The sequence below is a fragment of the Mirounga angustirostris genome, unplaced genomic scaffold (genome assembly GCF_029215605.1).
Source record: "Mirounga angustirostris isolate CCGP_5_RB_7025 unplaced genomic scaffold, mMirAng1.0.hap1 SCAF_5, whole genome shotgun sequence".
NCBI classification, from domain to species: domain Eukaryota; kingdom Metazoa; phylum Chordata; class Mammalia; order Carnivora; family Phocidae; genus Mirounga; species Mirounga angustirostris.
In genome coordinates, this window is record NW_026991713.1 from 119,550,735 (window position 1) to 119,575,383 (window position 24,649).

The 24,649-nt window shown below is 38.0% G+C and overlaps 1 protein-coding gene across 14 annotated transcripts in view; it reads right to left on the reverse strand.

Moving 5' to 3' along the window:
• Positions 1–8,730: 8,730 nt before the first annotated feature.
• The window catches only part of MLLT10 (MLLT10 histone lysine methyltransferase DOT1L cofactor), a 218,962-nt gene continuing 203,043 nt past the window's right edge, over positions 8,731–24,649 (reverse strand). For all 14 annotated transcript variants that reach the window (XM_045874303.3, XM_045874307.3, XM_045874311.2 and 11 more), the window contains 8 exons: positions 24,074–24,146; positions 20,975–21,129; positions 18,496–18,684; positions 17,980–18,068; positions 17,482–17,843; positions 16,349–16,445; positions 11,265–11,474; positions 8,731–9,004 (listed from right to left, as the gene is read on the reverse strand). In XM_045874303.3, coding sequence (XP_045730259.1) covers positions 8,960–9,004; positions 11,265–11,474; positions 16,349–16,445; positions 17,482–17,843; positions 17,980–18,068; positions 18,496–18,684; positions 20,975–21,129; positions 24,074–24,146 — 1,220 coding nt within the window. In that variant the 3' untranslated portion in view covers positions 8,731–8,959. The remainder of the gene's footprint in view (positions 9,005–11,264; positions 11,475–16,348; positions 16,446–17,481; positions 17,844–17,979; positions 18,069–18,495; positions 18,685–20,974; positions 21,130–24,073; positions 24,147–24,649) is intronic.

The following is a 24,649-nucleotide window of genomic DNA, read 5'->3' on the forward strand; positions in this document are numbered from 1 at the left end:
CGTCCGCCTTGGGAGGTAAGAGCAGCAGCTGTGTGCTGACCCCATGGCGCCCCCCAGGCCAGCACAGCGCCGCTCCGAGGTCTCCCCTGAGCCTCTGGTTCCTTCATGGGAAAAGACAGCCAGGGGGTGGGGCGCGGGGGGACATCCAGCCCCCACCCCAGCACCGCGGGTCACGTCATGGAAACCCCTACTCCACTTCCAAGCCACGGGATCGCAGAGGAATCTGTGCGGCCAACCGTGGGAATCGGACAGAGACGCGGGGAGGCACTGGTAACACCCAGCACTTGGATCTTGACCCACCGAGTTCTTACCTGCAGCACCTGAGGAGCGGTCCCAAGCAGCGCCTCTGCTCGTGGGCAGAGCTGGGCGGGTCTGAGCCGGAGCCTGGGCGGCGGGCTGCTCGGCCCTCACTCAGGCCGTGGAGCTAACTTACAGCTCCCCCCGCCGCGGAGTAGAGCTCCCAGGCCCTTCTGCACCGGGGAGGCCGAGCGGAGCCCGGCGAAGACAGCTCCTTCACAGGCCGCCCGCGGCGGAATGCGGCTCCCAGTCACCTGACCAGAGAGCCTGGCCGCAACACCCGGAAGCGCTCAGAGAGGAGGGCAGGTAGAGCTGATCATGCCCAAAAAGCGGCACCTGGGGAGGGCACTGGCTTGAGTCAAGACCACAAAGAGCTTAGCCAGGCTCGGCATCAGTTCCCCCACTACCCCCAGGCAGCGGGGGGGCTCACTCCCACGCCCGCCCACCTGAACACAAAGCCTGGGCATAAGGCCTGGAAAGCGCAACCCCCCTCCAGCAGGCAGTGCTGATTGTCTACAGGACAAATCCAGTGGCCCCATTCAACCAGAGACCTCACCAGATGGCCTGAGTCAAGACCAGAATAGAGTCCTGCGGTCTTGGAGCCAGTTCTTCCCCTCCACCCAGGTGGGGAAACTAATTAGGAGCTGTGCCCATTGCTGAAAACAGCCCTCAGATGTGCAGCCAGGGAGCCTGACCAGAGCTCACAGGAAGTTATGTGACCCATCCCTACTTACAGGGTAGCGCCTCAACAGAAGCACATTCTGTGGTTTCCCCGCCTGCAGAGCAAAACCAGTAGCCGTGCCTGGCCAGAGAATTCAGTGCATAATCTTGTCTCATCAGGTTCTCCAGTGAGCCCTGCAGGCCCTAGGGCCCATTCTGCTGCGCTGCTAGGACAGGGATGCTAACTCTCAGCCCCACCTACTACTGAGCATAGCACCCAGTCCTGACTGTCTAGTAAGCCTGACCAGAGAACCCAGGCAATGGTGGAGCCCATCCTACAGCTCCCCCACCACCCCGGGGCTCCCACTCCTGACCTCAGGACTAAGGCAATGGCCTCACCCAAAAATGACCCTAGTAGCAGGCCCCACAGCTGGAAATTCCCAGCAGACACATTCAGAAACCTAAAGCGAGCTGTCTAATGAATTCTCTGCCTAAGTGAACCTGTAAAACCCAGAAAAGGAGACTACTTACTCAAATGCATAGGTCCCCATGTAAGGAAGGAAGATCACAAATCTCAGGTCAACATGACACTACCAAAGTAAACTAATAAAACTCTAATAACTGACCCTAAAGAAATAGAGATCTATGATCTGCCAAAGAATTGAGAATAATACTCAGACTTTGGTGAGCTACAAGAAAACACAGAAACCAAATGAAATTAGGAAAACAATGCATGAGCAAAATGAAAAGTTTGACAAAGAAATAGAACTATTAAAAAAATAACAAAAACAGAAAATCCTACAGCTTAAAAACATGATGACCAATAGAGAGCTTCAAAAGCAGACTTGACTAAGCAGGAGAAAGTATCAGTGACCTCTACAGAAGACAGGACGTTCAAAATTATTCAGTCCTAGAAACAAAAAGAAAAAAGAATGGAAAAGAGTAAAGAATGCCTATGGGAATTTTGGAACACAACAATATTCACATTATGGGAATTCCAGGAGAAAAGAGGAAAGGACAGAAAGTATATGGTAATGGCTGGTACTTCCCAAACTTGGGGAGAGAAATGGACATCCAGATCCATGAGGCCCAAAGGATGCCAAATTGGTTGAACCTGAATAGGGCTACGCCAAAACACATTATGACTAAATTGTTAGAAGTCCAACACAAAGAAAGAATTCTGAAAGCAATAAAAGGAAAGAGAGAAGTTACGTAAGAGAGAAGTTACATACAGAAACCCCTTAAGACTATAGGCAGATTTCTCAAAGGAAACATTTCAGGCCAGGAGAAAATAGGAGGACATATTCAAAATAATGAAACAAAATAACCATCAATCAAGAGTTCTATACATGAAGCTGTCCTTCAGAAATGAAGGAGAGAGACTTTTCACAACAAACAAAAGTGGACAGAGTGCATCACCACTTGTACCACCAGCCGTACAACAAATACTAAAGGGAGTTCTGTGAGTGGAAGCAAAATGATACTAATTAACATCATGAAAACATTAAAAGGTAGTATAAAACTCACTGGTAATGGTAAACATATAATCAAAGATTCTGTAATATGGTAATAGTGTATGAAATTCACTTACAACTCTAGTTTAAAAGTTAAAAAGCAAACAGTAAAAGTTACCATGACAATAATCTTGTTACTGAATACACAGTATAAAAAAATATGTAAACTATCACATCAATAACCTAAAATGGATTAAACATAAATGGATTAAATTCTCCAAAGTAAGTAGAATGGCTGAATAGACTAAAAAAGATACAACTACATGTTTACAAATGACTCACTTCAGCCTTAAAGACACACAAACAGACTGAGTGAAGAGATGGAAAAAGACATTTCAAGAAACGATAACCAAGGGCGCCTGGGTGGCTCAGATGGTTAAGCGTCTGCCTTCGGCTCAGGTCATGATCCCAGCGTCCTGGGATTGAGTCCCACATCGGGCTCCCTGCTCCTTGGGAGCCTGCCTCTCTCTCTCTGTCTCTCATGAATAAATAAATAAAATCTTTAAAAAAAAAAAAAAAAACGATAACCAAAACAAAATAAGCAAGAGTAGCTATACTTTTATCAGAAAAAATAGACCTTAAAAATGATACAAGAAACAAAAGTCATTAAATAGTGACAAAGGGGTCAATCCATCAAGTAGATATAACAACTGTAAATACTTATGCACCCAACATCAGAGCACCTAAATACATAAAGCAAAAGCTAACAGAGCTAAAAGGAGAAATAAACATCAGTACAATAATAATTGGAGACTGTAATACCCACTCTCAACATGGATAGATAATTCAAAGAATCAATAAGGAAAACAGCAGATTTGAAAAACACAATAGAACAAATGGACCTAACAGACATATAAAGAAATTTCTGACAACAGCAAAATATACATTCTTCTCAAGCACACATGGAACATTTTCTAGGACATATGATATGTTGGGCCACAAGACTAGTCTTAGCAAATTCAAGAAGACTGAAGTCATACCAAGTATATTCTCTGATCACAATGGTATGAAACTAGAAATTAACAGAAAAAAAACCTGGAAAATTCACAAATATATGGAAATTATATAATGCTCTCTGAACAACCAATGATTCAAAGAAGAAATTACTTTTATTTTATTTTTATTTTTTTTAAGTAGGCTCCATGCCTAGTGTGGAGGCCAACATGGGGCTTGAACTCACAACCAAGATCAAGAACTGAGCTGAGATCAAGAGTCAGACGCTTAACCACCTGAGCCACCCAGGCACCCCCAAAGGAGAGATGAAAGCAGCTCGGGCTCTCTGCTCAGCGGGGAGCCTGCTTCTCCCTCTCCGACTCCCTCTGTTTGTGTTCCCTCTCTCGCTGTGTCTCTGTCAAATAAATAAATAAAACTTAAAAAAAAAAAAGCAGCTTGGAATAAAAAAGGAAACAAAACATACCAAAACTTATAGGATGCAGCAAAAGCAGTTCTAAGAGGTAAGCTAGGGCGCCTGGGTGGCTCAGTTGGTTAAGCGACTGCCTTCGGCTCAGGTCATGATCCTGGAGTACCGGGATCGAGTCCTGCATCGGGCTCCCTGCTCGGCAGGGAGCCTGCTTCTCCCTCTGACCCTCCCCCCTCTCATCTGCTCTCTGTCTCTCTCATTCTCTCTGTCTCAAATAAATAAATAAAATCTTTAAAAAAAAAAAAAGAGGTAAGCTAATAGCAATAAACAGCTATATTAGAAACAAAGATCTCAAATAAACAACCTAACTCTGCCTCAAGGAACTAGAAAAAGAACAGACTGAGCCCAAAGTGAGCAGAAGGAAGGAACTAATAAAGATTAGAGCAGAAATAAATGAAACAGAACAGGAAAGCAAGAGAAAAAATGAACAAAACTGCAAGCTGGTTCTTTGAAAAGATAAACAAAACTGACAAACTTTTAGCTAGACTAACCAAGGAAAAAAGAGAAGAGACCCAATTCAACACAATTATAATGAAAAGAATATTACAACTGACACCACAGAAATACAAAGGATCGTAAAAGCTATCATGAACCAGCAAACTGGACACCCTATAAGAAATGGAAAAATTCTTAGAAACATAAAATCTACCAACACTGAATTAGAAAGAAATAAAAAACCTGAAGAGCCCAATTACTGGTAAGATTGACTCATTATCAAAGATCTCAAAACAAAGAAAAGTCCAGGGCCAGATGGTTTCATTAGTGAATTTTACCAAATATTTAAAAGAATTAACAACAATCCTTCTCAAACTCTTCCCCAAAAAATTAAAGGGGAAGGAATGCTCTCAAATTCATTTTATGAGGCCAGCATCACCCTGCTACCAAAGCCAGAAAGGACACTACAAGAAAATGCAACTACAGGCCAATATCCCTAATGAATATAGATGCAAATACTAGCAAACCTAATTCAGCGGATCATTCACCATAAAAAAAAAAAAAAAAAAAAATCATTCATCATGATCCAGTGGGATTTATACCTAGGATGGTTCAACATATACACATCAGTTAATGTGAAACATCACATTAATGGAATGAAAGAAAAAAATCATATGACCATCTCAAGGTCATATGAGGCAGAAAAAACATTTGACAAAATTTAACATCCATTCATGATAAAAACTCAACTAATTCAGTACAGAAGAAATGTATCTCAACTTAATAAAGGTCATAAATGACAAGCCCACAGCAAAAATCATCAATAGCAACAAGTTGAAAGCTTTTCTTCTAAGAGTAAGAACAGGACAAAGATGCCCACTCTCAATACTCCTATTGAACATAGTACTGAGCATCCTAGATTCCACCAAAAACTATTAGATCAAATCAGTCAGTAAAGTTAAAGGATACGAAATTAACATATAAAAATCAGTAGCATTTCAGGGTGCCAGGGTGGCTCAGTTGGTTAAGTATCTAACTCTTGATTTAAGCTCAGGTCATGATCTCAGGATCATGAGATCGAGCCCCCCATGGGGCTTCACGCTGGGTGTGGAGCCTGCTTAAGATTCTCTCTCTTCCTCTGCCCCTACCCCCCACTTTCATGCACACATACTCTCTCTAAAAAAAAAAAAAAGTCAGTAGCATTTCTATACAGTAACAATGAATTATCTGAAAAAGAAATAAATAAAATGATCCTATTGACAATAGCATCAAAAACTTAAGTATTTATACCTAAATAGTTAAGCATAAATTTAACAAAGGAAGTAAAAGTTCTCTACACTGTAAACTACAAGACACTGATGAAAGAAATTCCAAGAAGATGGAATAAATGGAAAGGTATCCCATATTCATAGAGTGGAAGAATATTCTTAAAATGTCCAAACTACCCAAAGCCACATACAGATTCAGTATAATCCATATCAAGATTCCAATGGCATTTTTTACAGAAGTAGAAAAAAAAAAATTCTAAAATCCATATTTAACCATAAAGGACCCAGATTAGTAAAAGTAATCTTGACAAAGAACAAAGTGGGAAGCATAATACTTCCTGATATCTTTTAAGCTTACAATCATCAAAACAGTATGGCTGGCCTAAAAACAGATACATAGACCAAAGGAACAGAATCAAGAGCCCAGAAATAAAACCAAACATATATGGTCAATGAGTATTTCACAAAGGAGCCAAGAAGCCAAGAATACTTGATGAAGAAAAGATAGTCTCTTCAATAATGGTGCTAAGAAAATTGGACATTCACATGTCAAAGAGTGAAACCGAATGCCTATCTTACACAACTCACAAAAAATAACTTGAAATGAACTAAAGACTTATTAAATGTAAGACCCAAAACTGTAAAACTCCTAGAGGAAAACATAGGAAAAAAACTCCCTGACATGGGTCTTGGCAGTGATTTTTTTGGGTATGAAACTGAAAGTAAGTACAAGAAACAAAATTTTAAGAAGTGAGACCATATCAAAATAAAAACTTTCTGCACAGCAAAAGAAACCATCAGCAAAAAATGAAAAGATAACCTGTGGAATGGGAAAAAATATTTGCAAACCAAATATCAGCTCAGGTGTTAATATCCAAAATACATAAAGAACTTACACCATTCAAAAGAAGACACACACACACAAATAACCCCTCCCCCAAATAATCCAATTAAAAAATGGGCAAAGGACCCAAAATAGACGTTTTTTCCCAAGAAGATATACATGACCAACAGGTACATGAAAAGGTGCTCAACGTCACTAATCATCAGGGAAGTGCAAAAGAAAACCACAATGAAATATCACCTCACACCTGTTAGAATGGCCATTATTAAGAAAACAAGAGATAACAAATGCTGGTGAGGAAGTGGAGAAAAGGAAACCCTTGTGCACGGTTGGTGGGATTATAAATTGGTGCAGCCACTGTGGAAAACAGCATGAAGGGTCCTCAAAAAGTCAAAAATAGAGCTACCCTATGATCAGATTTGCAGTTACCAGAGGGCAGGGCTGGGATGAGAGAGAATTGGATGAATGTGGTCAAAAGGTAAAAATGTCCAATTATAAAATAAATCAGTACTAGGATGTAATGTACAGTATTAAGGCAGTTAACACTGCTGTATGATAATTTGAAAGTTGTTACGAGAGTAAATACTAAGAATTCTCATCACAAAGGAAAGACTTTTTTTTCATTCTCCTGTTTTCGTATCTGCACGAGATGATGGATGTTAACTAAACTTACTGTGGTGATCATTTCACAATACATATAAGTCAAATCATTATATTGTATACCTTAAGCTTACATGGTACTGTATATCAATTATATCTTAATAAAACTGGAAAAAGGAATGGCACAGAGTTATAAACATTATTAAATTTTATTAACAAAAACTTTGTACATTTTTTTAATACATGTGGAATTTTACATCTAGATAAAATAACAACACATTCAAAATTTACCATTTATACAAATTGTTACAGAATAACAACCAGTGGGTTAAATAAGTAAAATAAACCACACCGATTTTTTTAATTATCTACAAAAGATTTGACTTCTTTAAAATTCCCCTGAACATATAAAAATAAATTAATTTTACTTTTCAATTAAATCTACCAATTAGAAATATTACAAATCAAAATATCAATGTTATCTTATGAATTTTTCACAATACAAAACAGATTCACAAAACCTTATTTACAGAAATGAGGTAAGAACTGTGCAATGTTTAACCAAGAAACATATTGCAGAATTAACATGTTCTTCCAGCTAAGTACACAGTGGAGGTCTAATTACAGCTGGGTCTTTTCCACTAATAATTCACGCATTTAAGAACAGTTCAATGATTACATCCCCAATTGTTCAATTTATACTCTGCTATACTGTCACACCAGGAGTGTGGCTACCCAAAGTGTAAGGACTGTAAATACAAATTTCACCTGTTTCAGGAACTGTAGTTGTTTTGTTTGAAATCACTGTCAGTAAATGGGAAGTTGTTTAAAAAAAAAAAAAAAATCTTACCAAATCCACTCATTTTCCTTGTGACTCATTAGTGGATAAATACCCAGGTAATAGTTTTGCCTGAGCTATCTACAGTGGCATAGAAAGTTTTTAATAAAGGCAGAACCATGGGGAAGGCTGCTGGTGCAACAAGGACTATTCCTACTACGTACGTACAAGGACTGACGATAGTGCAAGCTCAGCTGTCTAGAGCCATTTCAACACAATGGAGGTACTAATAGGCACTTGATTCAGGCCAAACCCTACCAGCAGTTTCCAGAGCGGCCCCTCTTTCTGAAAGAAATCTTTCGCTTTGAATTGATCTGGTTCCCCCAGCAGCCTTAGAACTCACTTAACTCAAAATATGAGTAGTTACTTTAAAATATGAGTAGGTCTTAGCACTTTATTAAAAAAAAAAAAAGTATTTAGCAAAAGAAAATTACCTTTAGCAGAAGCAGACATTACATCCTAACTTGATTACCAAAACTGGCCAAATCCCATTATAAAGAAATTTTTATAACAAAGATTGCCAAGTACCAGTTGATGACCTATTAATTTGCAATACTTAACCAATAAAACTCCAATAGACAATATTGGACAGTTCCTTAAAATCTGTCTTAAGATCTGACTCACAGAGCGAGCATACTATATAACCCAAACAAAAGATTGTACTTCATATTCTAACTTGTACAACAAAATCAGTTTATAAATGGAACAAGTCTTTAGTTTTGCTGTTCGTCTCTCCAATTTATAACAAAATTAGTTGTGCACCAACTATATTAAATTCCTCTTAGGTTGATAAATTCATTGCATGTAAATTATTTCATTGACAAAAGTTAGTTATTAAATTTTTTTTTTCAAAGTTCAAAAAAATCTGGGTTGAGGGATAGGGGATATATGGGAATTCCATTTCAGTGCAACAAAGCAACAAGAAAATTAATCAAAGCCTTACAAGCAAGTCCTTGTGGCAATTAATCCTTTGTTGTGCAGTTCACTTCTTGTCGCATTTCTTCATGGGTGTAGGAGGGCTGCAACAGCAGCCAGATGAAGTGCTAGAGCAGCAGGTGAGGCAATCCAGAGGTTTCTCAAGTGTCAACTTTTCTCTTGAGTGACAGGCCCAGTTTTATCACTAAGTCTCTGCAGTTAAACAAAATCAAAGGCATTAGGTAAATGAATGCGTGGTCCACACTTGTGGTAATCGTCTCTTAAACTGGAATTATAACGGAGATAAAAGGTGGTATCTATGGCGATTTCATTTTTTTCTACAAGTTGGCATGACTACTTTTCAGCACAATATAAAGACATGAGTTTACTGGTAAACATTATCAGTTGCTTTATATTAACTTCAGCAGTATATGAAGACAGAAGGGCCCATCTGAAAGGACAGAACTCATAGAGAATGGATGTAGAAATCATCCCCCAAATTGACTTGTCCACAGTAGTAATTACGTGGTATTGGGGAAAATGAATTTTTATGCACTAACAAAGTCATGGGTTCTGATCCCACATGTGCCATTTGTCCCTTAAGCTAAACTCTTTGAGTCTCCTTTTACTGATCTATAAAAAAAATTTTAAAGTCCCTCAAGACTGAAATCACATATACTATTGTTATCTAACAAAGATGCCTGGCACACAGTGGGGTACTCATAAATATTATTTCCCAGCCTTGTTTTTCTCCCATTAGGTACTTAATAGTGCTTACTTTTTTTATTTATTATTGTAGTTTTCTGTTAAAAAACACATTCCATACTGTATCACTCAGGAAAAGGTAGCTTGTAAAAATACCTCGTTTTATTAAGCATCACTTTATTACATTTTCCCCCAAACTGAAGGATGGTGGCAATCTTGTGTCAAGCAAGTCTATTGGTACTACTTTTCCAACAGCATTTGATCAATTCTTATCTCTATGTCACATGTTAGTCATTCTTGTAATATTTCAAACTCTTTCATTATTATATTTGTTACAGGGATCTATGATTAGTGATTACAACTCACTGAAAGCTCAGATGGTGGTTAGCCTTTTTTTAGAAATAAAAAGCATTTTTAAATTAAGGTATGTGCTTTGTTTCTTTAGACAATGCTATCGCACACTTGACAGATTACAGTATAATGTAAACATAATTTTTATATGCACTGGGAAACAAAAACATTCATCTGACTCACTTTTTACAATATTTACTTTATTGCAGTGTGTGGACCTGAATCCGCACTATCTCCAAGGTATGCCTGTAGTTTGCTTTTTAATGCAAGAAAAAATTTGAAAAAGGAAAAAACGGTATAAAAAAATCCCTAAATTAATACAGACTCATGGAAATTTCCCACATCTGTAAAACACTGGAGAGGTGACTAGGTTTATGATAGCGACAGGAGTATTCACAATCAGGAAGTTAGAGACAGTGGGGCAAACAAAGGCATTGAAGAGTTGATGAAAACCAATTAATCCTGCATTTTGAACCAACTCTTGTTACTCAATACAAACTAAAGTTTCTGAAGACTAACAGCACAGTAAACAGCAAGCTTTCAAGTGATGGGAAATAGCAAACATTGTGACTTTTCACACTGTGATTTGCCAAGTCTCCCACCTCATTCTTTCCCTTCTTCCTTTTCCTGACGTCCAGTCTCCATTCTATATCCCAATATCCTTCTCTGCCCTGAACTCGAATTTAGGGGAAACACTTATACTCCAGTAAAGTAGACCTAATTGAAGAGGAGAATTAATAGAAAGAAACAGCCTTAAAATGTGCGCTCCTATATGTACAATACACTGTTCCTGCATCCATTTTTAATTTACCTTAACTGGTACACTGAAAAGGTAAGAGGCTATCGCTTAAATGAAATTAATAATTTAAATTCCATTACAAATATCATTATGATTTACTTTTCTTTTTAAAATTAATATGGCAGAGTAACTGGAGTGCCCTAAAATTTATATATTAATTTTATTATAAATATGATTCAGTTTTACAAAGTACTTTAAAGCAAAGTAATAAAAATATTCCAAAATTATCTAGACTGGTTCTATAATTAAACAAATTAACTGAACAAAAGTTCATCAAAAAGTACCAACTATTATCTTTTGAATGGACTGTCCCATACCACTTACTATAACTAAAATACATTTTCATTTCCAATTTGGTGAATTATAAAACGTCCTTCAAACCATATGCACAAATTTAAACTAATGTACTTAGGAGATATATAAATTGGCTTGGGTCCTTCATGTTTACAATATCCAGCTGCTGAAACAACTGGTTTTAAGAAGAAATTATCAGGGGAATATATATATATACATATTTTTTAAATAAGAGAGAAAAGCTAAAGAGACAGTCATCTCTGATTAATCAATAACATTCTTTTTATTATTTCCCTAGATTAATAATAAAGCAAAGATACTTACCGTTACTTTCTGGCTTGTGTTATCGCCATGGATGGTGAGAAACGGGTTGGTGGTGGCTGGGTGAAGTGGTGGCGCCTGAGTACCTGCAAGTAGGTTGTTAATTGGGATCTGTGTTGGCCCAGGGATCTGGAGCTGCTGTAGTTCAGGTGGGTGGTGCTGCTGGTGGTGATGCTGTTGCATTAACTGATACAGAAGGGCCTGATGTTGTTCCTTTGGTAAAAACATGTGGGAGAAGATGAGTTCCCAGTCATAGAATTCAGCAGTCAGTAAAGCCTGACTTTTCTATTTTCTTCTTTACTTTAATATTAGATATTTAAATATAAGTCACATTTATACTACTAAGAAAGAAAACAAGTTATCTTATCTGGAAAAATATAGTGCACTAGATAATAACCATCTATTATAAAATGTCAATATCACTAGTGAATGGCTTATTTTCAAAACAGAGCAAACAAATATAGGAGACCTCTATTCAAATTGGGTTATCCATGATAATTAAGGGCAATGGCAACTTAGAAGTCACAAGTTATCTGAATCTGACTTTAGAATGTGGGCCATTCTCATTCCCAATTCTAGGAACATAAAAATAACTTTTAAAGTTCTCATTCATGCCAACAAAGAGTGCTTCGTTGGTGTAGTTATGAGACTATTCTTTGCAGCAAGTATGTATTTGATTTCTTGAGTGTTTACTATGTGCCAGGCACTGTTCTGAGACATATGAGTGGGGAAAAAAATCTCTGCCCTTCTGTGTACAGCCTGAGGGGAAGACAGAGAGACCAACAAAAATGTTAGGATATGATTATTGGTAAGGATCAGGGTAAACAGCAATGTGTGGGTGACAGTATGGGGGGGGTGGAAATCTCAGATAGGTCAGGGTGGTTCTCACTCGAACAAAGACTTGGAGACAAGGAGGGAATTCGCTATATGGATATGGGGAAAGGGAGGAGATTTCTAGGAAGAAGAACAGCCAGTGCTAAGGGACTATGTGGGAGCATATCCAGTGTGGTCAAGGAATAGCAAGGAGACCAGGGGCAGGCTGGGGACAAGTGAACAAGTAGGAGACAAGGGGAGAATGCGGGCCTCATGGTGGTGGGCCATGAACACTTTGGCTTTTACTCAAAGTAATACGGGAAACCAGGGGAAGATTTTAAGCTGAGGAGTGACACAATCTTACTTGGGACTTCTGGATGGATTCAGTGTGAGGCGTCAGATGAGAGTGAAGAATGACTGCAAGGTTTTGGGCTTGAGCAACTATAAATTGGTGTTGCCTTTGGCAGAGGTAGGCAAAACTACGTGTGGAGCAGGTTTGTGACAGATTAGCAGTTCAGTTTTGGACATGTTATGCTTGAAATGTCTATTAAAATATCTAAGTGGAGATATCAAGAAAGCAGTTGGATACAGAAGTTTGAAACTCCAGAAATGGGCCTGGGCTGAAGATGTAACATCTGCACATATTTAAAGCTGGACTGGAGAATGATAATCGAAGCTCTATGACTGGAGGAGATCACGAAAATACTAGGTTACTCTGAAAGTGAGAGGTTGAGGGGAAGAGAGGAATGAATGGTTATGCAGGAAGAACACCGCGGTAATGTGGGCTCCTGAAGGCTAAGGGAAGAAAGTGTTTCAAGGAGGAGGGAGTGATCAACTCCGTCAAATGCTTTTGCCAGATCAAGTAAGAAGAACAACAACTGTCTACTGGACTTAGCAGTATGAAGGCCATCTGGGAGAAGACAGCAAGCAGAAAAACAGGGTAGCAGTTGGTGGGGGGAGGAGGGTCAAGCAAGAGTTTTTCTTAAGATGGGAGAAGTCAGGATGACTTAGAAGAAAATGCGCTGCTTATAAACGAACAAAGTTCACCCCACAATCTTGGCTGACAAAGAAAAGACAGAATTTAAACAACTTCAGTTCTTGTGGTCTCTGAGCAACAATGTGTGCTAAAACCCCCTTAATGAACCATGTTCTAGAAATGAGTCATCTACATGTACTATTACTAATAATAATCTTGATTAAGAGGAAGGACCCCAAATAAACAGAATTTTAGTACTTCGTATTAAGATGAGAGATAAGAAAACAAGATCACATTTTAGTGTAAGCATTAAAGAATTTATATACAGTCTATCTTTATACCATTGTAAGAACAGTAACTGAAAACGATGATCCACAATCAAAATTAGTATTTTCAATATATTTTTGACTAAAGCAAAAAAAATGGGCACATACATTTTATTTACTTATATATAAAAATTTTATTTTTTTAAAGATTATTTATTTTGGGGGTGGAGAGACCTACAGAGAGAGCACGAGCAGAGAGGAGGGGTTGGGGGGAGAAGCAGACTCCCCACTGAGCAGGGAGCCCAATGTGGGGCTCGATCCCAGCACTCTGGGATCTTGACCTGAGCCAAAGGCAGATGCTTAACCAACCGAGCCACCCAGGCGCCCTAAAGATTTTTTTAAGTAATTTCTACACCCAACGTGGGGCTCCGCCTCACAACCCCAAGATCAGGAGTCGCACACTCCACTGACTAAGCCAGCCAGGCACTCCGGGTAAATACTTAGAAAGAAATTACAAACAAAGGCTGAAACTCTGAGCTAATTAAATAGTGCATTTTCCAAGCAGTCTAACTCAACGAAGTACGCTAGGGAAATGGAGCTGGAGAGAATTGCACAAATACATCAACCCATCTGGCTTTAAGTTTATGACTGCACAAAGCCAGCCAGAATGTCTCTGCATGTGAGCCACACACTTCCAATCTTTTTTTTTTTTTTAAGATTTTATTTTTAGGTAAATCTCTACACCCCACATGGGGCTCGAACTTACAACCCCAAGAGTCGCACGCTCTACTAAATGAGCCAGCCAGGCTAGTCAATTCTTCCTCTCTTCTCCAAGATACCTAATTCCACATTTTTTTCTCTCATCTGACCACCAATATTCTTAGCTCCCTCAGCTTTTTTTTTAAAGATTTTGTTTATTTATTTGAGAAAGAGAGAGAGCACAAGCAGGGGGAGGGACAAAGGGAGAGGGGGAAGCAGACGCCCGACTGAGCAGGAAGCCCGATCGAAGTGGGACTCAATCCCAGGACCCTGAGATCACGAACTGAGCTGAAGGCAGATGCCTAACCAATGGAGCCACCCAGGCGCCCCTGATGCCCTTAATTCTAATTTTAAAAATTGAAAACATTGAAAGTGGGTTTCCTCAAACTCCTGTCATAAAAACCCTCTGACAGCTGCTCCGCCTGCCCTCTTCATACAGTGGGATGCTGCTCGCCACTCCCCTCCCTCTCCGTCCCTCTGAAGAACTTTGCTGCTGTTACCCTTCCTCTCTCCTGCTCCCACCAACATATACATATGCTGTCATATTCAAAGTGAAGAGAAACTTCCCCCTTAGACCATGTCTTTTGCCATTAGCTGCTCATTTCTCTGCTTTTTTAGAGTGAAGTGTCTGGAGCTACCACTACTCCATCTTCACTTCCCCTCCTGCCATTTTCTTTGGAACCATTCGAGGAGGTTTTTACTTCTCACCACAATTGTCAAAACCTCCAGACAGCCAAATTCAATGGTCAATTTACTTGTCCTCCCAGAAGCATTTTTATACAGCCGAGTCCTTCCTTTGTTGATACATTTGCTTCACATGGAGCCAAGGATACCACTCTCAGTTCCTCTCTTAACTCACTGGTCACTTTTTTCCCACATCCTCTACTAGGATTGTGTTCCTCTTCCAGTATATCCAGGGCTCAGTCCTCAGACATCAGTCCTCATTCCCTACTGATCTCATAAAATCTTGTAAATCTAAGTATCATACATGCAGCAATGACCCCAAATGTATATTTCAACTGAATCCTTTTCCGGGACTCCAGACTCACACAACTGTCTGGTCTACATCTCACTTGAACATCTAAATAGACATCTCCACCTTAGTACGTCTGTAACAGAACTGCTTTCTCTCCAAACCCGGCTGTTCCTCCAGGTCCTCCAAATCTCAGCAAAACTCAACATCCCATTGTTTAAAACAGGACTCTTCTTTACCTTCAACATCTGACAAACAAGTCTTGTTGGTTTTATCTTCAAAATACACAATCCCAGATGGTTTTCCCCCACATTGATCCTGCTATTTAAGATAACCACATCTTCTACCTGGACTACTCCAATAGCCTCCCTGTTTCTCCTTTTGCTACCATCTCCCCTCCCAACACATACAATTTCCCATACAACAGCTAAGTTAATCTTTAAAAAATGTGAATTGTTATCATGTCACTATTCTGCTCAAATCTTCCAACTAATTATTTAAAATAACCCTGAAAGAAAAAGTGAGGATATATGAAACAAGATTTTTAAAGTTGAGGTAATTATTAAAACTAGTATACTATATACTATTTTGATACATTTGAAAGTTTCCACGATAGAAAACTTAAAAAAAAAATCACTAATGGCTTTTCATCATATGCAAAATCTAAATTTCCTGCCACAGACAGCCAAACAAGGCCCACCCGTGACTTTCTCTCCCCTGCACCAGCCTCTCCCTTATTCTGCAGTCATGCCGGCCTTCTTTCCAGTACTCAAAACAAACACATGCGGTCTTGTTCAATGCTGCTCTTCCATTCATTCCCCCGTGTCAAAAATGCACGTTCCTTCAACTTTTATTCAGGTCTGTGTTCAAAAGTCACCTACTTAAAGAGGCAAGACTCTGCTATCTAAAATGAGGCCCCTGTCCCACTGTTCCTCTATCCCTTTATCCTCCCCCTCATTTTTCTTTTCAGTGCCGATCACTACACCCACACATTTGTTTATTGTCCACCTCCACTGTCGGAATGAAACCCCATGAAAATACAAAGTCTTGTTCAGCACCACATTACCAGAGTCTACAAGAGCCTCACAGTGTATGTTCTAAAGTTTATAAATGAATCAATATAATGTCACTATAGGTATCACAGACTATACTAAATGGCAAGACAAACTATTTTGGGGGCTATGCATCCGATAATGCTATTTCACAAAATGGGTAAGTCTGTACCCATGCTGAATGCCTATTACAGCCTAGAACACTTGCTCCTAATAAAAATCAAATATTATCAAAAGGAAGAACTTACTGGCGTGAGCTGTTGAGAATTTAACAACTGCTGAAATTGTTGTTGGTGAAGAAATATTTGTCTTTGCTGGTCAGAAAGTAATCCTAGTCCTGAGGCACTGAAAAATGATTAAAATTCTTACTTTCTACTATATATCTTTAATGTTTCTTAAAATGTAAAATGAAAAACAACTTTTCAATTTGGTGTTTAATGAGTTAACAAGTCAAATCTTTAAATATAATACTTTCTGATAACAATCACGTACAAATTTCTTTTTTCTCTCTCGTGTATATACAGGTAAATAAGAATTCACATTGTCAAGAAATGTTTTGTTTTCCTTTTTATTATAAACCAAGAAGGCACTCAGTACTTTATGGAATAGAAATTTAAATGTGTTTATAACACGCACGTAATAATTTTTAATTATTCGAGGATAATTTAACCCACACTAAATAGCATATATGTAAAACAAGGAAAAATCCCATCTACTAATTGACTTTACCTAACCTTTTTTAATGGTCCCAATGGAGAGTAAAATTAAACACCAAAGAAAAGGGAGCCAGAAAAATAGTTTCCTAGTATCCACTGCAAATCCATTTAAAACGATTTATTCCTCAAATGTATGTTCAGTAACAACATGGCTTTAGTCCCCTTATTTTGAACAAACAGTCAAATGAAACTCCAGTACCATGAAACAGTTTCACTCACAGGAAATTCAAGATAATTTGATCTAGGCCTTCATCCTATATCAAAATTTTTAATTATAAAACTAGCAAAATTGCATAGCTGAATTTTAAGAAATCAATATTCATTCATATGCGATCGTCATTACAATATTTTCTTCAAAATTTATGATACATGAAGGCAATATACAAGGGGAGATAACACAGATCAAGAATGAAATTTTAAGCACAGAACATATTTAATGCTTTATTACTAAAAGTGATTTAATTTTGTTTTAATCTGAATTACTTAAATTTCAAAAATAAATGGCTCTCAGAATAATACACTTAATCTAGAAGTTTGCTAGATTTTCATTTCTTGTTGATTACATCTACAAGAAGCCCATTAAAAACCCCAATTTGAAAGCATGGACAATGCTGGTACTATATGTTGCACTAAAGAACCCAAAATCTATTACGTGCGTTTCTTACCTGTTAGTCAGTGTAGCTGGCATTGGATGTGTTGCATTAGGTGGTACAGTTGTGTGGGTGAGGGGGGTAGGGTTCTGGGATATTGTGACAGGGGTCTGAATAACCCCATTTAAAGCTCCTACAATGCCATTAATTGCCAGTTGGTTACCTGGCAAAGCTCCAATTATTCCACCCACTCCAGGCACTGTAGGAATGGTGGATGTTACAGTCTGCATTCCACTAGCCAGGGCCCCCACTGTCACACCATTGACCTGCTGAACTCCACTAACGCCGGAGCCAGGCTGAGCTGGACTCTGCCCAGCAGGAGGTGGGGTAGAAAGAGCAGAAGAGCTGCTGGTGCTTTGTCCACTGGAGGTTAAGTCCTAATGTAAGAAAGAATAGGAACTTATGTAAGAAAGAACACAGCAAAACTGTTTAAAATCATCTTAACCCTTTTAATGTGATATACTATTGTTCGTAAGAAAAACGTAGAAATGAAACTAACCACACCAAAATTACCTGATTTAATACAGGAAGAGAATTATCAGGTAAAAAGCTGTTTCCTAGATGAGGGCTCTTACTGCTGTTCAAGGAATCAGTGGTAGGAGCTAGAATAATAAAAAACAAAAAGAAGCCTATTTACCCTGATAAATGACATTATGTGTAAGATTAAAGGCTTATCTAAAAGCTTATCCTGAAGCCCACATTAAAAACACTTAAATATTAAGTCTTGCTATGCCTAATACCAGTTTAAAGGGAAAAATCTATAACTCTATTGAATACTATGGCTTTAAATCAATAAAGAGATCATTACGCATTTAAATAACTATTATAGTTAAATTACGTACTAAAGAAGTTAGAGCAAATTCAAGTTGATCACTTAACAGATTCTTCATGTTCTTTGAAAATAACCTATCATTCCTTTTCTACTTCTTCATATAACTGGTAACTAGTTATTATTCTCTTATTATGAAAAAAGATACTGAAAGTCGATCCTACTTTCCTTAGATATGCAATAAGTATTTTCACACTTACCGTTCTGTGCTGAAAATGCATGCATTTGATGAGATGGACTAGGATTTGTTGTTATTGTTGGAAAAGGCACTGAGAGCTGTGCATTCAATAACTGAAGACGTTCCTTTTTGGCAGTCAAGTTTTTAATCTGCTCTTCCAATCTCCGATTTTCAACTTGAAGTTGGTGTAATGACTTTAGCATTCCTAAAACTAGCAAACATTTGGATGGTTTTAATAAAGACAAGTTCCCACACAGGACTAAGTATTTTAGACTGAAGTGTCAATAACTTTAAAAATAAGTTAAAATAGGAAAGTAGAAATTTTGTAAAGCATCCTCAAATTACCAGGTTTTCTTTTTTTTTTTTTTAAAGATTTTATTTATTTATTCATGAGAGACAGAGAGAGAGAGAGAGAAGCAGAGGGAGAAGCAGGCCCCCAAGGAGCAGGGAGCCTGATGCGGGACTCGATCCCAGGACCCTGGGATCATAACCTGAGCCGAAGGCAGACGCTTAACTGTCTGAGCCACCCAGGCGCCCACCAGGTTTTATTTCTAAATTTATACATAGATATAAATAGACCACAATATATTATGTGTATATATAAGCATAAAGGGATACTGTTCCTAGATGTACCTTCTGGGAACTTTGTTACCACCTATCAAAAAAACCCACCCATCTGGTCTAGGTAGTTTCCATTCTCAAAAGAAAAATGATGACATCTTATTTTCACCAAAATAAAAACCTAATTAAAAATTCAAAGTGCCTGCCATAATTTTTCATTAAAATCATATTTAAAATGGGAAAGAATCACCAGTAGCCTTCACCACAATAAAGAGCACAAGTTTCTGTGTGCTGCTTGGCTAAGCTAAGCATGTCACCAGACCCGGGGTGAGAAGCCTCCCAGACCCAGCGCTCGGCATGCTGATCCACACATCCGCCAGCAGGGAGCAGTGTGCACGCACCACAACCCCCACTCCCAGCTCCCAGAGAAAAGCCGATCGTCTGTGAGCAGGCGGTTTCTGTCCTGCCTCCATCACCTCAAATACAGTTTCAATTTCTTCCACAACTCAGACCTCTCAACTGACAACACTGAGTAGTTATGCCAGGGTGACGGACACTTTAGAAGTTCTACGTACACATAGTAAAAAGCTGTATTTGTTTAACATGCCCTCAGGGCCTTTAAAAGACACAAGTGTAGTGGTACAGACATATATGGTCATTTCCCAAGGATTTAACTTTTATCCCTCCTCTTTAAGATGCTAAAAAGAAACCCTCAGTGTACCCAAATGAGATGCAATAAGACTAAGCTAAACCTGTCCTCCAGCTATCATGTTTAAAGGATTATCCTGGCATGAATTTCCTCACAATTAGCATTTTTCCGTCAAGGCACCATTCATAAAACAAAACAAAACAACACACACACACACACAAAAATGAAAATATCAATTTACGGCACTTGTCTACTAACAATAAGCAAAATGTTTTGTTTTGATACAATAAAGCAGTAAAAGCCTATATCCCAAAACAATAAAAACTATTTTTTCCCTAAAAATGTATATCCTTAACATGAGGCCACTTCCCCAGCTAACTGCCACTTATAGTAACGTTGCTTTTTTAGCATTTTTCACCCAGGATCCTCCCTAATACTTAACATTGAAAAATACTAAATATGTATATAAAATACATATATTACATAATTTAATAAATAATACAAAATATATATAAATTTAGTAATTCTTATTTTCTCATCCAAATTATAAAATTAAGAAGACAGCTGAATGTATTTGACTATAAGCATTTTTATTTTTACTTTTTTCAAAATTATTTCTACGGGGAGAGAAGGAGAAGGAGAGGGAGAGAATCTCAAGCAGACTCCCCAGTGAGCGAGGAGCCTGACGTGGGGCTCGATCTCACGACCCTGAGATCATGACCTGAGCTGAAACCAAGAGTTGTACACTCAATGGACTGAGCCACTCAGGCTCCCCTGACTAAATGCATTTTTTTAAAATGAATTCTCCAGAGGTAAGCCAAGTTTTCTTCAGACAATTAAGCTAAGATATAACTCATGTATTTTAGTAAAATTTAAAAATTGGTAAGAACAAAGTACCAATATTAAAATAATTCAAAACAGTAACAACAACCACTGAACAGATCAGTGCTTACTATGAGCTAGGCAATGTTCTTCACAGTTTTTATGCCATTTAATACACTCAAAACAACACTACGATACAGGTACATTATTATTCCCAGTCTACAAAATGGGAGCTAATGCACACATTAAGAAACTTGCCCAAGATCCTATCATTAATAACAGGTAAAGGTAAGATTCAAATCCAGTGGTAAAACTGTAGAATCTGTTCTATTGAACCATTACACTACATTTTCTTGCCGTATTTTACAAAACATATCTCGTAATTTCACTGCTACTGATAAAGTGTGACTGCCACATCTATCCATCTGTCTGTCCGTCCATCTTTTAAAGACATGAAAAGAATACTTACTGTCACTAGGAGTACCCTGTTCTAATAAAAACTGCTGTCCTTCACTCCACTGTCTCTCCAAAAGCTGTTCTATGCTGGCTGCTACTGGAGGCAGATTTTCCAAACTGCTGTTGACCGGTTGATCATAGCGAATTTGTAAACTGCTTACAGGAGATCTGTTGAAAATATTAATTTTCAGGTTAAACAGAAAGAGAGTGCATTCACATTTCTTACCTTATGCTGACGCTTTCCCTGTAAGTCTTCTAACTCCAGGCTGCCTATGCTGGAAGAATGATAAAACCATAATCCACCCTAAAACTGAGTAATTACCATTCTTCCTCCCCAAATTATAAAATCAGGGGAATAGCTGGCTATACTCAGTAATTAAAAACCACTAGAAAATATAAACACCCCCCCCAATAATCTCTGAAATAGGCTGTAAAAGAACTGATACAGCTTTAGACAAAAGAGGGAAAGATAGTATTAGAAAACTTTAAAATAATTAGCCAGAAGAGAAGAGTTCACCATTCTGCTTTAATATATAAAATATCAGAGTAACATTGTACAATTATAATAATGTAGAAAACATTTTAATTTACAACCAACAGAAGCTCAAATACCAGTAAAAAGAAATTTTTAATAATTTTGAAGGAATCTTTTGTTATAAAGTAAAAAATACGGATTCTCTAGTATTTACAGGATTAAGGAGCATTAGCAAGACCACAGTAATTTTTATTTGAACCCTTTATACAAATTTTTCTAAAATGCCTTGGATCTGTACTTCAAGTGGTACTAACTTAATCAAAAGTATTCCAAAACAAATATTACTTATATTAAGATGAACATGTAATGTTCTCTCATCCATTTTTTGTTTTAAATTAGTAAAGGTGGTCACTTCTGCTCTCCAGCCTCCACATTAACATAATACATTAGTAAAGGGCTTTAGCCTTTCCAAAGTGTTTCCACATAATTATCTCATATGATCTTTGTAACAACCTACTGAGAAGTCGAAACCTGGCTTATTGGTTCGATTTCTATATGAGGAAACACCACGCAGTTTTAGTGACCTGGGCAAAGACACGCTGCTGGTAAAGGGCAGAGCTAGGCGCAGCTCGGGTCTTCTAACAATCCACTAGTGTTCTGCCACTGCCTCAGTGTGCTTCTTTACCAAATCTCTTTCAACAAGTTAAATAAATGAGTTTTTTTTTATTCTAACACGTGAACATCACGTGCTCCATACAGTTGACCATCCTCTCCAAATAGTACATTATGCCAGGATAATTTAGGTTATTACATTTCAGGCTGTTTTTATTTTTTATTTTTTTAATTTTTTTTTTTAAAGATTTATTTATTCATTTGAGAGAGCGAGAATGAGAGAGAGTACATGGGAGGGGGGAGGGTCAGAGGGAGAAGCAGGCTCCTCACCGAGCAGGGAGCCTGATGCGGGACTCGATCCCGGGACTCCAGGATCATGACCTGAGCCGAAGGCAGTTGCTTAACCAACTGAGCCACCCAGGAGCCCCTCAGGCTGTTTTTAAAGGGTAATATAAACTTGGATATATATGCTATAAATAATTCGGTAAAATTTTTTGTTTTAAATGTTTTATCCACTTAGCTAATGAAAAACTAAGAACTATGCTAAGCAAAATAGCACTGAGGGATCTTGCAAAATTTCTGGGTAGCTTCTAGGATATTTTAAGTTTAAGAATGGAACACAGAAATGCTTCCTCCACTAAATATATGAGCAAAAGCCCATTAGTTTTCTTCTTCGAAAAGTGGAATAAAAGTACAGAAATAATCACAGCATAAAATTATAGATTAGGTCAGTTGATGTTATCAGTGTGTGCTTCAGATTCCTAGTTGAAAAAGAAGGAATATTTCATTTCCTCCAGAGTTCAATTAGGAAAAATAATACTACTTTTAGGTCACCCAGGAATTTTATATTTATAGGAAAAGACACTACTGGATGTACCACTAGAAAATAGCAAAATTAGAGATTACTGATGTTCCTTAAGACATTACCAATATATCAGCAATATGACAACAGATATTCATGGTATCCTCGCATAAAAATCTTTATTTTTAATAGAATTTTTAAGTTCTCATAGCTGAAAAATGTTCATTTCCCACAGTTGAAAAAAGACTCCAGAATGGGCTTTTACCTACTTCTGTTCTCCATTCTCACCCAGTCTAACCATGCTTGAGGCAGAGTTTACAAAATTAGAAAGCAGAGAGAAAACAAACTGAAAGAAGATATAGAAATTGAAAGTAGAATACAATTAATAAAAAGAAAGCCACAGCCTAAAGTTCCATCGTTTTCTATAAATTGATACAATATTCCCCTCTGCCATACTCCCCCACTGAGAACAGAAGATGTGGGGCACTTAGACAGTGCTCAGAGAAATTCAACCTCTGCTAACAGGAATAACCTTATATACATTATGCAAGGTACCTAGATTCTACCATATAGTATCTAGACCATTTCAAAGAACAATGTAATAATTTGTTATACTTAGATTCAATTTTAGGAACTAGAGGGATTTTTTTTTTCCAAAGGTTTATTTTTTTCTTAGTAATCTCTACACCTAATGTGGCACTCCAATTTACGACCCCAAGATCAAGAGTTGAATGCTCTTCTGACTGAGCCAACCAGGTGCCTCAAGAACTAGAGAGATTTTAGAAATGAGCCCCAAAACTAGGAACTAGAGATGAAAGGGTTAAGTGCATTGCCCACAACAGAGCTAAAACTGGAACCCAAAGTTGAAAGCCTTGAGTCTTGTTGCTTTAAGAGGTTTAAAGACTATTTCATGACCAAAAAGAATGAGCCAAATTAATGTACTTAATAGTACCAGCAGCTAAATATACAAATGATAAAAACAAGAAAGTTGAAACTGACTGGAAATCTAAGAAAAGGGATGTCTTCTTAAAAGCTTAGAAATCTAACCATGTGTTTAATATTCAAATTAATTTAGAATCATTTTTCTTGACAGTCCAGACATGCTTCTTATCTACAGAATGCTTTTACAGCCTCACAAATGTACGCTCTAATAGGAGATAAAGAAGTTTCCAAATCTCAAAATGTTTCCTTTGCCGACACTCTGCAGAGTAAATAATGCTTACCGTGGTGAGAGACTTCCTCGGGGTGAGCTTCCTCTGCCAACAAGGCTGCGGCTATTGTCTCCAAGATCTTGATCTGCAGTGTAAATATTTCATAGCTGATAAAGTGACTCTCACTAGATAAGAGGTTTTAAGCTCTTGCCCTGATTTTTCCTAAAACATACATAAAACCTTTACCACTATCTTTGCAGTTACTACGAAAGTAGAAGATCTAGTATGTTGCTAGTTCGGAATTGCTGAACTGTGGCATGTAAGGCGTTGTCCCTACACGTTTTTGTGGGTGTAGAAGGCCATGGATTATGTTCCGTTCTTTCATTCCTTTCAATTTTACAGCACAGAAGCGTGGTTTGCATTTGCAGTACCCTCCCCTCAGCCACTTTTAATTTCTACGGTTAAAGTAATGAATCACAGCTGTGGACAGCTAATCTGTATGCTTATCACAGCAAATCCTTATGCTTTGTATTTTTTAACACTTTGCATCCCAAGACAAGTCATAAAATGCATAATGTATTACACAGCCACAGACCATAACTAAAATTATATATATTACATGGATCCTCACAGCAAGAATAAAATTAA